Source organism: Parus major, chromosome 4, assembly GCF_001522545.3.
Source record: "Parus major isolate Abel chromosome 4, Parus_major1.1, whole genome shotgun sequence".
Lineage (NCBI taxonomy): Eukaryota > Metazoa > Chordata > Aves > Passeriformes > Paridae > Parus > Parus major.
In genome coordinates this window covers 36,647,103-36,664,275 of record NC_031771.1, presented here as the reverse complement: position 1 = coordinate 36,664,275, position 17,173 = coordinate 36,647,103, and the positions used below count along the sequence as shown (strand labels likewise).

Sequence of the window (17,173 nt, the reverse complement as noted above, 5' to 3'; positions counted from 1 at the left end):
GCGTTAAATAATTGCACAAAGTATAGGCCAGTTTTAATGACTATACTTTATGCCAAAAATACATTCCTTTTCACAGAATAAGCAAAGCCCAGGAATAGTGAAGCAGCTTAGCATCTATTCTAACAAACATTAGGATTCAGGCTGCATACGGATGGGACAGGACCAACAGGATTTCCAACTTAATGTAATAGCTGTGCGTATTTGATTACTTAGGACGGACAAAATGAAATACCATAAGGACCACAATAAACATTGATAGACTGAACAAAAACACGGTAGTGACGTGCTTCAAGACAGATAGCAGAAAGTGATTTTTTGTGACAATCTCCCTAAGGCTTTTGTGCTGTTACCTTTATATCCTATCTTGTCTGCTTTTATGGCCAAGGAGGGAAAATTTGGGAAACAATTAACATAATTTAATATATCCAAAATCGATAATTGTTTTCAGTCTAACATTGCATTAAAAAACACAGTTTCTGTCACTTCCTAGTGATGAAATCTGGCATGCAGCCAACATGATCTGTATGAGGATGACAACGCTATAAATATGTAGATTTCGGTGCTCCTTACCTATGACTATGATAAGACACTGACAGAAGCAAGTACAGATATGGCACTAACTATCTTATGAGAAGGTGGCTACAAATTTCTGGACACAACAATTTTCTGTAAACTTTCATCCAAAACACCTAAGTAACAGGGTAAACAATTACTTTTTAGGACACCTGTCTTTGTCAACTAACCTACTGATCCATTTTGGTTAAGCTTAGAGTGGTTTTTCAGAAGTAAGTTGCTTTTTTCTTCTAAAGAATTTTGAATTTACTGACTGTTTTCACCCTTGTAGCTCCAAATTACAAACATAGAGAAAGGAGTTGTAAAGGGTGCTTAACGCTTGTCAAATCACTTTTAGAAGGCAGAGAATCAGGAAAACATCTTGTGAGGAAGGATGGGGATGCTACAGTTATGGATGCTGTGCCATCACGCCAGGCTGAAAAAAAAATTAGTCCTCCTACTTTTATTCTTTCAGACTGCAGCTGCTAGTAGTATCTGTTAATGTACTGAGATCTATTATTTTCTTAATATTTTTCTATTCAACTTATGGAAGACTTACATATATAATTGCAATACTGACAAAGCAGTTTAGGAGTCAACTGGGTACACTCAAGACTTATTGTATGAAAGCCTGGATATTGCCATCAATATTGCCATATTCTAATGAAAAAACACAAGGAATAGAGGAAGATACTCAGGGAAAGAGGGGTAGGAATATTTTAAACATTTTTCTAAATAAATTTTTCACCATAACTGAAGATACAAGAATCTTTGCTGTTTCATGTTAGGCTTTTGCATCCTTGAACCTCATAATTCAGAATGTTGCATAGACTATAAAAGATTTTTCTAGACTCATACAAGATACAAGTCATAATTTCCTACAGATTTTCTACATTCAGATAATCAAAAGCTTAAAAGCCTTGGGAATTCTATTGATGTGTCAGAATATAAACACACTCAAGGGTATCACTTTGCTTTGTTTTCTTAATATTTAGGGTTTTGTAGGCAAAGGTCCAATGACAAAACTAACAAAAAAAAGTTCCAAACAGCAAATGAATACTATCTTCAGTTATTGGTTCAGATTAAATCTAATACATGTACACAGTTTGTACATAAATGTATAATTACTGATAAAGTGTTACCATATAACAGAAGCAAAATTTTGAGATGAGTTGAAAGCCATATGAGTTATATATAAACCATGGAATGTATGTAAGAGAAGATTCTTCTGCCCAGACTAGTATGTTTTTAACTATATATTAATATAAAAAAACCCCAAACCATGTAGATAAAGGCATGTCAAAGAGCAAATATACAGTACCTTTCACTATCTTATCCAAATAGTGAGCTTGAGAATTAAAAAGAAAAAAAAAACAGACAGACATTTCAGAAGTGTCACATGAAACAAGAATTGTTCAGAATTCACATGCAAATCAAGCAGGTGCACCTAACATGAGAGGTCTTACATTACAAAATGAAAATGTATTTCAAGGCTTTTAAAAATGCAAGAAATTCTCTTTTCAGCAAACATCGTCATGAATCAATGAAACTGTTTTAGAAAGTAGGCCTCCAAAAGCAAAAGGGAAGCTACATTTCTGAGACTACATTTTCTTCTGACTTCTCTTCACATGCTTTGATTTTTTATATAACAAAAATACAATCAAAGCTAGTTAAAAAATTCAATTTTCAGCACAATGTAAGAGCAATTCCTTAGCTTATGAGCTTCAAAACACTAACCATGTGGGAAGATTTTTGATTTGCAGGTCACTCATGACTGACAGCATAACCAGCACACTATCTTAATTCTCAATGGATTAACAGGATTTTTAGGAGGATTTTTTTTTCTGCTTCAATTCAGTCACATTTACTTTTCTGAGCACACAAACAAAGTATGTAAAATAAACTGTACTGTAAATATGGAGTGGAAGAGGGCGTAGTGGGGTTAGTAGCATGATGATCCATTTCATTTTGAAAAGCAGGTGAAAATTAAACTTAGGCTTTAGATGTATAAAAATAAATAGCACGGTATATACAAGAATAGGAAAACTTCTTTTGTAAGTTATGACACTTAAGATTTCACAAAAGATTTGAGGAGGCAGATGGATGAATGACATACAGAGCATAAGATGGATTTCAAGCAGCAGGGCCTACTTTTAATACATGAGACACAGCACAGATGGGCAACATATTCCCTCCTTCCTTCCAGGAAACAGACAGCAACTGCAGTTGTGTGAAAGGGGTTAATGTCATATAGCAAAGCCACCATGTCCATTGGAGATTACCATGGCCAGCCACCTACGCCCAAGAAGATGGAAGGCTACAGACCACTGCAGTACCACTGCAGCGGGGACACGCCTAGCAGAGCCAGAAATACTGGATTCAATCCCCTGGTTTTGCTGGGGACAAGGTCTCTCAACCCAGCCCTCATGGCCTCTCTTTCTTTTAAAATCTGACTTTCCTAAATCTCTGATGGATGATAGCCCATGTCTGGCAAGTTCTCTGCCATTGCTAGGATCCCTTCGGATGGGCAACAAAGGCCTTTCCAGCTACAGCCTTTCCTCCAGTTTGGATGAACAGAAAAAAGCTACTCTGGATTCCAAGGAGGGATGTGATATATATATTAGGAGGCACAGTCACTGCTAGAACTAAGAGGAGGAAATTTTCTAGTTCCTTTTTCTTGAAGAAAGTGTCAGGTGTCCACTACACAGCTCTTTTTTGTTTTTCCCCTACAATGGTAAGGTTAATGCAAGACAAAGTAAGATGAAAACATCAATTACAGAACATTGAGCAAAGCAGCAACAAACTAGGTAGCTCTTCACATTAAGCACAAACAAAAAGAAAAATGATACAGCTACATTTCAGGGTGGATCAAATTCTTCTCTTACTCATCCAGTATAATTCCCCTTGCTCCTATACAGTTTAAAACATGGTGTAGTATGTGCAGAGGAAAAATCAAGCTTTATTTCATAAAATGAAAGCAATCAGGTCTGTCTGGGGATTTCATCTGTCCACCAGTAAAACATTAAATGCTCTATCCTCTACAAGTGTATGGATAGGTAACAGAACATTAAAACAACCTCTTAGGCAAGTGAAAACAGTCCCTGCTATCCCAAGCCCCCCCCACTATTTATCTTCAGAATCCAATCCTCATTTAAAAAAATGCAAACAAACAACAACAACAACAACAACCTCCTAAACACAAAAGAGATTAAGAAAATGCTGTTTTAAGATTTTTTTTTTATCCATCAGTCTTATAAGAAGTCCGCTCCAACCACAGAACTGTAGTGCTCAGAAAACCAGTTCTACCTTCCAGCATCCTTTTACTCACGGTCAGTTGACATTAAGAACAATGTTAGAAACTATTTTGGTTAATATGCAGCATTGTAGAAAAACCATAAAGCAGAAAATTAAAGACAAAAAATTGTATAACTTTGCGGTGAAGTTTAATTAGCCATGCTGTCTTCCTTATCTTCATGGCACCATGACTGAAAGAGGAATGAACCTGTGTGGAAATACAAAATACAAGCCCTTCCCCCGCTCTGTATACAGAATTCCAGGTGGGATTTGGAGCACTTCAGTAGGATGGAGCATCTCAGCAGGTGCTCCTTGGCAAGATATTTACAGATCTGGCACATAAAGGTTATCTTATGTCCTTAAAAAGTCTAATTACAGACCAGACAATATACCTACAAGAGTTTTCTTGCAGAGTTTAAGACTGTGCCATTTAAAATCTTGCTATTATCTCCAGAAGTAGAAGGACTTCATACAACTCCAAGTGGAAAAAAGAAAAACAAAAATGAAGGTGTAAGATTTGTACATTTTCTAGGCTACGCAAAGCCCAAGAAGATCCAAGTTGCATTCAAAATTCATACAAAACAGAATAGAAATTATGCCATCATGCCATCGTGTGTGGGTATTTATATAAATATGTGACAGATAAATGATTTTACAAAGAAATGGTAACAGTCAGGCAAATTCCCATTTAACAAAGCATATTTCTTAACTAGTTAGAACCCTGACCTTTTATGAAAATTTATTTAATGCCTCCCATTAGTTTCCTATCAGAGAGATATAAGTCAGTGTCTTCCTTATTCATATACTACTTCCTCCAGGTATGACAGAATAGCCTAAGAATAAAAGTACATATTAAATCCATTTATTCCAATCAGCTCCTGTTTAAATCAGCATGAGTCACATACCCATTGATTTGATGTTCCTTAATTGGTACTTATAACACCGCTTTATTCTGATTATTCTGTCATGTGGGATTACAATGGTGACATGGTTCTAAATGCTGTATAGCAAATTTATATCTCTATTAGTTTAAATCATTATCTTCCATCAGACATCTTTGCCCATCATAATCTTTGTAATCTGTACACTAGACTGTAACATGCCCCATGTTTTTGTAATGTATATGTAGGCCTGTTACAGTGTCAACTCAATAGCTAAAGAGTCATTAATTACTTCGGTGTAAGAGCAGATTTAACCTCACAGCACCACCAGACATGAAGCAAAACCACAAATTAACATGACCAAAGCCATACTGACTAGGTAAGCCTAAATAAAAATACTTGTTTTTTGTTTAAAGTTTTTTTTTTTTTTAAACTTTTGACACCTTGAAAGTATGAGTCAAACCCTTGCCTCCTCTCCACTAATACAATCAGCTTTCTCCCCTCCTTACTGCATTACAGCCTCTTCCTCTAAAAGAAAACAGAAGGATAAAATAGAAAGAGAAAAGAGAACCAAAGTGGGGAAGAAAAGAAAGGAGAGATGATGAGGAAATAATTTCAGTATTGGCAACAATGAAGAATGCTGTTTGCTCCTCTCAGATCAAGCTCTGCTTTGCTTTCTCTCCTCATCTCCCACAGCTCCTTATTGCAGCTCCCATTCCCTGGTGAATGACTGTGTAAGTATCTCTGCTGCTCTCACAAACTTCATGCTCTCAGATACAAATCCTCTACAGGAACATGTGAACCAGATACCTTGCATCAGTCACGTTTACACTCTACATAACCTTGCACCAGGTATCATACAGGGAGCCAGCCAGGAGGTTTTTCTTGGAATAAAAACTGACCGTAAGTAAACTATGCTATGTTGTTACCATATTGTTTCCCTTAAGCTTTCCACATATTTATCTGTTTGTTTAGTGATAGAAAGTTTTAATATCATCACTTCTTTTCATTAATTTTTAATATTTGTATAAAAGTTTGTTAACAACCCATTTGCCAAAACCCCTGAATACATTAGAAGAATACCATGACAGTGGCCATGTCAAGCATCCAAAATTTAGGCAATGATGGGTTTACGACTACCTTTGCAAGTTTTTATGCACTTCTTCCCTTGTGAATGTGCAGAGCTCACAGTCCTCATTCAGCACTCATTCTCTCACAAACAACAAGTAGCTGATGCCCTAGTAGCAGGCACACTATGCTAACCTAAACAAAGAAGCAAGAGTTCTCTTTCAGACTTTCCTCTCACCTTCCTCCCTAAGTCACAATTAATTAGCACACTATCTTCATACTACTGGTATGAAGAGAATACATTCTTACCTCATTTTACCAGTAACTAAAGCATAAAAACATCAGAGTCAGAAATCTCCATTCACTTGGCTGTAAGCACGTATGATGTGATTCTCTGGAATAGTTAGAATTATACAGCATTTCATACACAAACCAATATTTTAAGCAATTCATACATGTGCAAATCTTGCTCCCAGAAAGTGAAGAACAGCCAGACAGCACTTCTTTAAAGTCTGTATTTGTGAGCAACTAACAGAAAATACATATCAGAATCAAGGGTGGAATCCAGATCTTCAAGATCATCCTTAACCAGTTCATCCTGTGCACCAGTCTCTTCTTATGAACATTACTTTTTACTGCCTGTGCAGCCAAGCAGTAGCAGGGGATGAAACACACACTTTATCAGCAGTTTCACAGGCACTTGCCAGTGGAAGAGAAAACTTACTGCAAGCTTTAGGGAGAATAATTTGTAAACAAGTTTTGGTGCTTGTTTTGGGGGAACTGGTACAAAACCCAGAGCTGACAGCTCTGATCTGACTTCTCTAATCTACTCAAGACTCAGTTCATGGTGGTCTAATCCTCCTGACATGGCTACCAGATCACCCTTATTTCCTCTCATTTCCATCCAGCTACAGTTTATTTTGACATTTAAACCACCTTTTGAACATAAAAGTACAAATAACCCTTGTAATATTTAAATCTAGCATATCTTATCCTACCCACAGCAGACCTAGGGAATAGCATACTGATTCCTTTAGGTGACTGTTTCCCTCCCAAAAAATGACTAAAAAAGCATGCATCCATATGCAAATTCGGAGGAGCTCCATGCCTCTACCAAAAAAACTCACAGAAGTCCAGAATTCACAAAATTTTAAAGCTTCTCTTGTACCCTGTCTTCAGAAGGGTTTGCTCATGTCAAATTCAGCATCTCCTGTAGTGTTTCCTGCCTGGCAAACTGCTTCCTAACTTGGATTTGTGCAGCTGATTATTCTTAAGCACGGAAGACAGCATTTGTTGAATTGCACCTTATTTTTCTGCATAGTCTGTGCTATTTGTTAAAGTAATTTTAAATTCTTGTCCTGTCTTCCAAAGTGCTTGGGGGCAGCAGGCTTTGGTATCATTTGCAAATGCAATTCCTTCTATTCATCACTGAACAGTACTGAAAGCACATGTTCTTCCACTGTAAGCAGCTCATAGTCATCATCCATTCTCTGAGTTTGTAAGAACCTTGTCTTAGACATACCATATGTTCAGAGCATTGCTGCCAATAGAGGAGGATTACAAACACTCTCCCCTTTTGATACTTTTTTACTCCTAAATTTCCCTTTGCCCTTCTTGTAGAGCACATGGATGGAATTATAGTTTCACACAATTTTATTTCTTTTCCTCCTTACACAGGCCAAAACACTGCTGTCACCCTGAACTCACACCTTCTTAATCATTTATGCATTTTAAATATTTGCAGAAAGAACTGACTTCACTGCAATTTATCCTTTGCCAAAATTGCAACCGTTCTTTGCAGCAATCATTTATGGGATTTATATACAAAGGCATGTAAGCATATTATCCTTTAGATTTTTTTGTTCTGGAGACCATCCCAATTTTACTGTAAAGTAGGATTTCTAATCATTATTACTGGAAAGCTACATGTGTATTAGAATAAAAAGTTCGGTTACTTTTAGAATGTAGTAGGCAGGAAATTTGTGACTACATGTAAGTCATGAGCAGTGTTGTTTCCTATTTAATATTAGTTTAGTTGGAAGAGGATTTAGAAGAAATGGAATATGCCATTGAGGAGTTAAAACTATCCCAATGTGTACAGGCTGAAAAAGTTCAAATGCCCATTTGAACAACAGACTTGTGAAGACCTGCCTCACATACAGGTAAAAACCTGACACATTGAGAACTGCATGAAAGATAAATTTAGCTTGAAAACATATTAGGGCATGGATCAGGATGGAAAGCATTTTTGTTTCCATCTTTCTCCCTGACTGGAAGTATTTATGGAATGTGGTTTGACCAGCATGCAACAATACAATGTACAAAAGCACTTACTCTCTGACCACTTCAGCTCAAACACGCTGCAAAACACAACACGGCTTTAAAATTCTTCACTCAGAGGACTCTGATGCCTTCTGAAAATGTGCCTAACTTGAACTTCACATGTGGTCCTCATTTAAATGCAAATTAACCAATTAGCAATTTAAAGTATGCTAACAGTTAATTTGTATTTGAGATACTTGGTCTTGAAATGTGTTAAGGCCTGACCAATAACTCACTTTTTTTCACAGTCCCAAAAATGTGTGCTCTATCTTAAATTCACCTGGTAATTGAGTATTTTTATGGTTACCAAATGTACAAATATTTGGCATATTCAAAGCTTGGCCTGGCAAATTAATAACATGCCCTTCAGGCACAGGAAATATAAAACTGCAATTTGTTTCAAGTTTCATTAAATCATATTAAACTGTGATTATCAGTCCTCTGGATGCCAAAAAGTCATAATTTCTTCCTCACAGGCTTTTTGCATTGAGGGTATAGGTATAATATTGTTGTAAAATCCCAGCTACAAAGCAGTCAGGTGTTTTGAAACTAGGATTTCACTCACAATACTGTGGTGAACTAATTGATACAGGATATACTTAGTTTTGAATAATTGATTGATTTTATCTGATAAAAACTGTTTGAATGTCAAAGGTCATACCTTCATTCGGATACAATCTTATTTTTAAGATGAAACTTGTATTCAGGTATGATTCCACGAACCCATAACTAAAGGAAAACATAAATTTAGGAATTTTGATAATTAGAGAATATATTCATACAGAAGTAGTTATGAAAATTTGAGGGATAAAAATTTTCAAAAGAATTTTAAAATTTATGAAAAATTCCTGTGCATGCTTTAAGGCAAAATAAATGACACGTTAAACCTCTCTGAAATGTGAATATTGTCAAGAATTTAAACTTCCTAGAAAAGTGAGCCATGCTTGGCAATTAGCATCAGCACTGAAGTGACAGTGGGCATCATAATACTGGTTATCTGTGCTGTTAATGTGCAAACATAGAGGAGATAGATCAAGCCCTCAAACTGGTTTGTGACTTACTCTGTCAAGCCCACGTGTCAAAAATGTATAGTGTAATGATATACAGCCATATCAAGTTTTCTATAAGCATTTCATTTAATTAACTGAAGGAACACATTTGTCTTTACTTGCTCTCTGATCTTATAGAGAGATAAAGTGTCATTTCCCTGCAGTCATATTTGAAATCTGTAGTATAAGGAGCCCTAAGCTAAACACGTGCTGAAGAGAACAGGTGCAGGCCATGCAACTTATTGGAGGAGATTCTGCCTCAGCATTCCTCAACACTTGCTGTACTTCTGTGCTTATGCTGATCTGATCATCGTCACATGGAAAACCAGCACACTGATGCCTCTGTGTTTGTCCCCAGTCAGAAAACCATTTTAATCAGTCACCAGAACAGTCTGTGCTAACAGAAACACTTATGGGAAAGTGCTCTAGACTTATTTTTTTTCATAATTCTGCATATCTAAACCAGATGACATTCCTGATTTTCTGACTAAAATAAATGCAACTAGAAATTCCTTGCTGAGGAAAATTTATTTTTTTGGTTTGACTGATTTGAATGACATGCTACTGTATTTCATGCAAAGAAAAAGATTGAAATAAATAATTTGCTGTTCCTTGTTATTTTTTTTTCTCAACTAAATTTTAGGGGAAATTCTTAGAAAATAAACCAGTTATATCCCAGTTTTCATTGGGATATAAACATAAGCTGCACACCTCTCAGTGAACCACCACTGGCTTTGAATTTCAGTTCTGCATACCAGGTAAAGCAGCCTCGTGTGGCACTCAAAAGTAGCATGGAAGTGCTATGATGCTAACTTTAGCCCTCCTGAGGGATTAATATGAATGCTTAATGGCATTAATCCACATTTAGCTCATTTATGTTTAACGATATGCTTTCCATGCATACATATACAAATATTAATTTTGGATTGAAAGATAATCATTCAACATGATAACAATTAAACAGCTGTAACCTGTCTTGTGTTAAGTAATGGAGCTGCAGGCAAGCTTTATAAACAGATGGTCTTACCCACCCATGCTTAATGTTAAAGACTTTTAAAAAAGAGGTGTTGACAATTCTGAACAAGAAGGCATAGTTTTAATGCAAATTGGAAAATTTGCAATTTAGATTATGCAAAAACTAATTTAGTCTATAGAAAAAATTAGGCTGCATTGTAAAAGTGAGTTGTTACATAGCTCATCGATATAGCAGGTTCCCCACCAACATAATTATTTACTAATTTCATTCAGCTAACAGAGTTTAATGGAAAAGCAGCTGGAAAAGTATTCATATTTATGGGCTTCCTATGACAGTTACCTAATATAGTCATGGTACATGACAGTTATATCACAAAAAATAATAGACTTTCTGAAATAATATCTGTTCCAATCCCACAAAACAACTACTCAGACAGGAGAGGGTCACTGAAGTCATTGCAAGCCGGGACAGAAAGGAAACCAAAACATACTTTATCACAACTCTGTTAGGAAAACTTAATTACAGAGCAAATTTTCATCCAGGCTATCACCTGGGCACCAGCTGTGCATCTGCTGTCTTGTATCCCATTGAGATGCAGGTTGAGCTTCAAGAAATAATATATGGATGCTCACCTCAGACCCATGAATGCCACTTGCAGACCACATAAACAACTAACAGGTGATTTTCCACAGCTCTGCAGTGAACTGTTGATTTAACCTCTTCTCATGGGGATACAGGAAATTCTAAAACATTACATTAAAACATTTTGGCAGTGACTGCTGTGACAGGACAAGAGGTAATGGTTTTAAAGTAAAAGGGGGTAGATTCAAGCTATACTTAAGGAAGAAGTTTTGTTCAATGAGGTGGTGAAACACTAGAACAAGTTGTCCATAGAGGTGGTGAATGCCCTAGAAACATTCAAGGCCAGGTTAAATGAGGCTCTCTGCAAATCTAGTTGAAGATGATGCTGCTTACTGCAGAGGGGCTTGACCTCTAAAGGTCGCTTCCAACCCAAACTATTCCATGATCAACTACAGTACTCCAGAGTGAAGAGATTATAAGCAACTTAGGTGCCTTAAATTATTTAGTTCTTGAAACATACATAGCCTATATTTAGTTCAGACCTCTAAGATGCTCAATAATAGTACCAAATTTTGAGTTTTGCTAATTCCTATTAGAGTCATTCATCAAAATGCTGAGTATGTACTTATCTCTGAACATCTTTGATAAAAATATGTGGAAGTATGCATTCAGAGCAAAGGCAGTGGCTCACAAGTGTGGCTGACATCAGGTGTGGTATGGAAGTTGCAGTACCCTGTGCCAAAGAGCCATAACGGAACAGTGGATATCAATATCTTGTCCACCTTACTATACACATTACCTCAAACAAATAGACCTCCCCTCCTCCCTGCCTTATTTAGTCTACTCTGTTGTCTATCAAATCAAAGTATATAAAATACATATGTGTATTATTTCTCCAATCCAGTCTTGTCATCTTCAGCCTCAGGGAAACCCTGATATTTGACCCAGATAAGCAGACGTCTGAATTTTTTTCTGAACAAAAAATGCACAAACCTTTGCAATCACCTACAATTTTTCTTCCCAATATCTTGAAGTATTGAAATAATTAAAAAAAAACCCAACCAATGAAATAGGTATCTGACTTAGAGTAATTAGAATTTCCTCTGACTAAATTCTATTTAAATATTTTGAAGTATATATAAAAATCGGCATAACTCAAGAAGCAATCTAAGATTTAAATGGTATCAGAGAGAAATAAAACTAAGGACCTACCTTGCTTTAATAAGGAGACAGGTTTGGTTTTTGCCTTCATTCTACGTTTTAACACATGTCAACTTACAATACAAACAGTGGGCTAACTGAAAATGAGACTGGACAGATAGTGATCATTTAAGAATATATAAAAACTGTTAGCTGAGGTACAAAATGGTTTTTTGGTACCATTTTGAATGGCATTCATGCCTTACAAAAATACCATAAATTCTTTGATCAAATGAGTTATGGATTCAGATGATTCAGTATATATTCCAGTTAGTGCCTCTGTGAGTAATGCACACACATCTGCTCCGTTTTGCATATCCAGACAGAGATCTGGAGGTCTGTTCCTTTCCCAGAAAGTGAGTAAAGTGAATTGCCCTTAAGATTTACAGTTTCTTTGGAATATTCCTTTCTCAAAGAAGCTGTTAATTTTGGCTGTTGCACTTCATAGGGCTTCCAGCTAATAGCTGCAACAAAGAAATACATTTGCATTTCTAAAATACTTCACAGTACTGAAGCTAAATGGTTAATGACTTTCAGAAATAAGAAGGGTTCAATTGTTTATTTTTAGACATAAAAAGGGAGAGTGAGTAGGAGTCTTTCATACACATAACACAAATTATGCAAATATTCTGCTACTAAGTAGAGAGTTGTAAATAGCATAAAATGCCTGGGTTACAAATGGAGGTTGACAATAAAAAATTGATTTGCACAGAGAAACATTCTGAAGTCCCTTGTGTTTTGAAATTTATTGCTCAGAAAGAGCTACTACCTACTGTAGGGTAGATGAGAGAACAGTGAATTGACTCTTCATCTGCCAAGCTAAGGAGGCAGGAATTTTTCCCGCACTATGTTGAAATATTGTTGGAAATGAGAAATAAAGTGACCTGGCTTCTCTGTAACGTGGGGCTCCTGAAGAAAACAGCTCTAAAATAATAAATGTAACAGCAGGCTAAAGCCTGGACCTCATTACTTGCCTTGGAGGCTGTAAAGGCAATATAAACAAATCAAACTATCTTTACAGCTGCAGCCACAAAGTAAACACCCATTTAACGAATAAACAGGTGGGAAGACAGACCTGGTTGCCCAGTGCTGAGGAAAAACTTGTTTGTGCTTAATATGTTGGAAAAATTGTTCAAGAGCAGTTCATCCGTGTATAACTACAACCCTTGAAATGCTGCCAAGGTCAGCGAGACCAACAGCAGAGTGATCTGCTGAGTAATTGCTCGTTGGCAAGTTAAAGCAGTCAAGGGAAAGGCTTTATCCTACTTCTAAATATTTACTTTCTTTTATTGTTCAGAAAGCAGTTCTCTCTGCACCTCTCCACTCTCTTTGTCAGCATGTTTTCTGAAAGCTCCTCAAAAACGTTAACCCTATTGATTCTCCCTGCAATTCTGCACATGCATCTTGATTACCTCTCCCTCATAAGTTTGAGCAATTTCATTAGTAAATAACAAGAACCCCAAACCAACCAACCAACCAACCAACCAACCAACCAACCAACCACATTTTAAAAATCAATTGTGATTGCTGTAAAAAATAATTCTCAAGTCAATCTTATTACTTTCACACCTGGCTCCCTTCTAAAAAACAAAACCTTGCCTCATCTTCTGGCTGCAATGATGTGCGTATTAATTGATACAGCTGCAACAGGCCCTCATCTTCCCTGTCCTCAAAGCTCTTAGAACTGCTTCTTGCAAGCACCAAGTACAGCACCATCACCTGCCCCTCAGCCAGGGCTGCAAAACACCTGAGAGGACAGCTTGGGTTTTGCTCTTTTCTAGATACTCATGTCCCTGGTACAGCTTAGCTGTGCTAACACATTCAGAGCTAGAGCCCTGCCAAAACTTCCAAGGAAGTTAAAATTCTCCAGGCTCTTTTTAGCTTGTGGCAAAAGCAAATCATGCTACATTCATATCCATCAACTCCACTGCAGTTAGACTTACTGTCCTATCCTGTTGCTTCAGCTTCATCACCTCTTTTAACCATCTCTCCATCTATCCAAACACAGAACTATGTGGGGTTTTTTTACTTACTGGACTTATTTTATTATTCAGATTATCCATGATTTCCTCATCACTCAGTGCTGTGTTTGCCTTTGTCTGACCTGTGGCTACCTCTTTTGCTGCCAATTCAATCCACCTCAAAGTGCTTAGCCATGATGCTTCTCATACTTGGGAGATGTGCCTCATAAATACTTCAGTCACATGGTTACTCCCGTCACAGCCTCTAATGAGCTTCATGCAATGCTCTCCACTCACCAAAGTACAAACCAATCATCTCTTACATGTTAGACCATTGCCAGCTCCTTTGCCGGTGCCTCCTACCTGCAGAAGTTTTTCTGGGGTTCTGTTGAGACAAAAACTGTTTGGATAGGACTCTTCTCCACTGTTACAGACCTGCAGCATCTTGCACAAAGGGGAATTAGCATGGAAGGGAATTTCTTAGCACTACAGCTCCATGTTTCCTTTGTCCACTTATTTACATCCATGATTTCTCATGCTAGCTCACTGTCAAAGCCTGTGTAGCAGAGAAGGATATTCTGCTCTATATGGGACATATGGACTGTAATAACAGGATTAGAAAAGCTCCATTTGGATAATGGTATAGTAACCTCCAAAGGTTTTCAGGCACTAGAACGAACTTGGTTACAGAAACACAGAAGCTGTAATAACGATGGCTTCTTCTCAACCAGCTGTAATCATCTGCTGTTACATTATTAATACATAAGAAATTTGATAGTATTCTAAAATAGAACATTATGTTGACAAGAAGATAATTTTGGGCAGTTAGATCACATTTATTACATGGTAGAAGTGACATTTTTATGTAGGCAAGTCACTTTTTAGTGCTTCATCTCCTTAAAAGAGAAAAAAAGAAAGAAAAACAATAGGAAGCTTCATTTCCAAAAGACATAAAGCTATCATATAAAAATAGAAAAGCACAAATCAAATAGTATATTTACCGTTCAAAATAAAAGTTACCTCCCCCTTGGTGAAAGGTAGTTAAAGGGAAAAGATTGAAGAGGAAATTCTTCCACCTTCTTTTCATGGCAAACTAGGTATGAAGAACCGATGAACCATTATATAACCATTTCCTTTCTTAAAATACCAACTCTTTTCCACAGACTGACACATGCAAATATTCTGCTTGAAGAAACATTCTTCAAAGCATTACACTTCTTATTCAGACGCGGCCAGCAGCGCCGGCTGTTTGAATTTTGCAGCGAGGACAGGGTAAAGCATAGGCAGCCTACCAATGGTACAGTGCTCTCCGTTCCATCCCTGGCTACATTCACACTTGCCGTCCTTGCAGGTGCCGTGCTCGGCGCAGCGGGGGTGGCAGGCCCGCTGGTTGCAGGCTGTGCCCGTCCAGCCCTCCTCGCAGCGACACGTGCCGCCCATGCACACGCCGTGCGTGCCACAGTCCACCGAACAGATTTCTGCGGAGAAAGGGAGGCGGCAGGAACAGGGGAGAGAGAGGGAATATGTTCATTATAAGCGCTAAATTTTAATTCAACATGTGAAGAATAAGAAAGGCAAAATCTTTGAAAGTTAAATCAAAGGAATTTACTGTGAAAAACATTTTCAGGTAAGATCCAACAGAATAGAGAGCACAGAGCTTTATCTCTTTGCTAATGCTCTTTTAGTTGGCCAGTAGATTTTAGCGATGTTTAAGCGTTCACAGCTCTTTTGATAGAGAGAAGTAATTTTCAAGCATGCTTCTTTGTGGTCACATGTGTCTTAAGAGTAACCTTTTGTATCTTAGATTATATGGCACACAGACCTACCAGAAGTTACACTGTACTCACAGTGACAAAATGTAACATGTACCTAGATCACTGTCTGCTGTGAATGAAAATCTAGTATGACGAAGTTCAAATTAGCAAGGTTTCCTCTCCATACTCTTCTCCCTGCTTTCTTCCAAAGTTAAAATGTGCCATTTCTGACATAGTTTTCATTATAAAGAATCAGCCTTAGTGAGACAAATTAGCACTATGCTGACACACTGACACATCTGTAAAATATAAAAGATCATTTTACTCTTTTACTTTCAGTAAATTTGTATCAGTGACAGCTATGAACAGTCTGGTTTCAATAATACTTTGTTAAAAAAAAAAATCAACATACAGCAATTTAACTTGTCATTTACATATAGTAACAGGATCTTGTATCTGATAGAATAATTGAAAAATATGTTAACAGCCAAAGGTAGTCAGAGGCCAAACAACACATATTAACTCTCAGCTAGGACAAGATGATAATTTACACTGCCAGATTTTGCATTTACCGTTCTGGTTCATTTATTCAGACTCCAGCAAACTTTACTTTTGCTAAGCACAAAACAGAAAAACAAAGAGATACAATACAGCCTGAGGGACTTGTTTAGTTCCTTGGCATACAGCTGGCTGTAGCCATGTGTGGTTCATAGAAATGCTATATTTAGGTTTTTTGTTTTTTTTTTTGTTTGTTTGTTTTTTTTTTAAGAGGCAACAAGTAGTTCAGTAATAAAAGATCAAAATTATTTTTAACAGCAAAAGAAACTTGCATTCAGTACAAGAAAGGTTTCCAGTTTCCTGATCAACAGTGTTTTTCTCCCTGCTGTCTCAAAGCACTGTAGAACATTAAACACAGTATCCAGGAGCTGTGACATTTCCCGTAAGAAACAGCCCACAACCTTTATGGAGAAAGACAGCTGTAATTTCCTCCTCCTTTCCCCCTCACCAACTATATAGCATTTTATATCTACTTTGAATTAAATTTTTGATTAAAAGATGCAAGATGGTTTGATTAACTTCAGAGTCACAAAACATCACTGCAGCTCAGAGAAAGAAAGGTTTATTTCTCTTCAATCTAATCAATTTTTCATTAGGGTGAAGGTGTTTATCAGCTTTTACCACACTAGCTTTGAGCAAGGTGCGTCAATCTTCGTAATGAATTTATTAATTAGAGTTAATTTAATTGAAGTGGAATTGAAGGGCTAATTAACGGACAAACTGCTGATGAAGATAGAGGAAAGCTCTGCTGATTTCAAACCTATAAAACCCTCTGATGGAAATAACTCATTCTTTTCTTCATCTAACAGCTTAACAACATGTTTATGGGTAAGATTTACTTTTTTAGTGTACTTCTCTGAAGGTCATTTTGTACAGCTTCAGCAAATAATCTGCATGCTCTTACAAACATTCTTCTGTAAGTATGACACACTTGAGATATTTGAGATCAGAAGCATTTTATGTTATTTTAATGACA

General features: G+C 36.9%; 1 protein-coding gene across 12 annotated transcripts in view; it reads right to left on the bottom strand.

Moving 5' to 3' along the window:
• The window catches only part of TENM3 (teneurin transmembrane protein 3), a 350,102-nt gene that overhangs the window by 65,424 nt on the left and 267,505 nt on the right, over nt 1-17,173 (bottom strand). For 7 of the 12 annotated variants that reach the window (XM_033513516.1, XM_033513518.1, XM_033513520.1 and 4 more), the window contains 3 exons: nt 15,178-15,363; nt 1,874-1,900; nt 351-368 (listed from right to left, as the gene is read on the bottom strand). In XM_033513516.1, coding sequence (XP_033369407.1) covers nt 351-368; nt 1,874-1,900; nt 15,178-15,363 — 231 coding nt within the window. The remainder of the gene's footprint in view (nt 1-350; nt 369-1,873; nt 1,901-15,177; nt 15,364-17,173) is intronic. The other 5 variants (XM_033513519.1, XM_033513528.1, XM_033513523.1 and 2 more) reach the window with 2 other exon arrangements.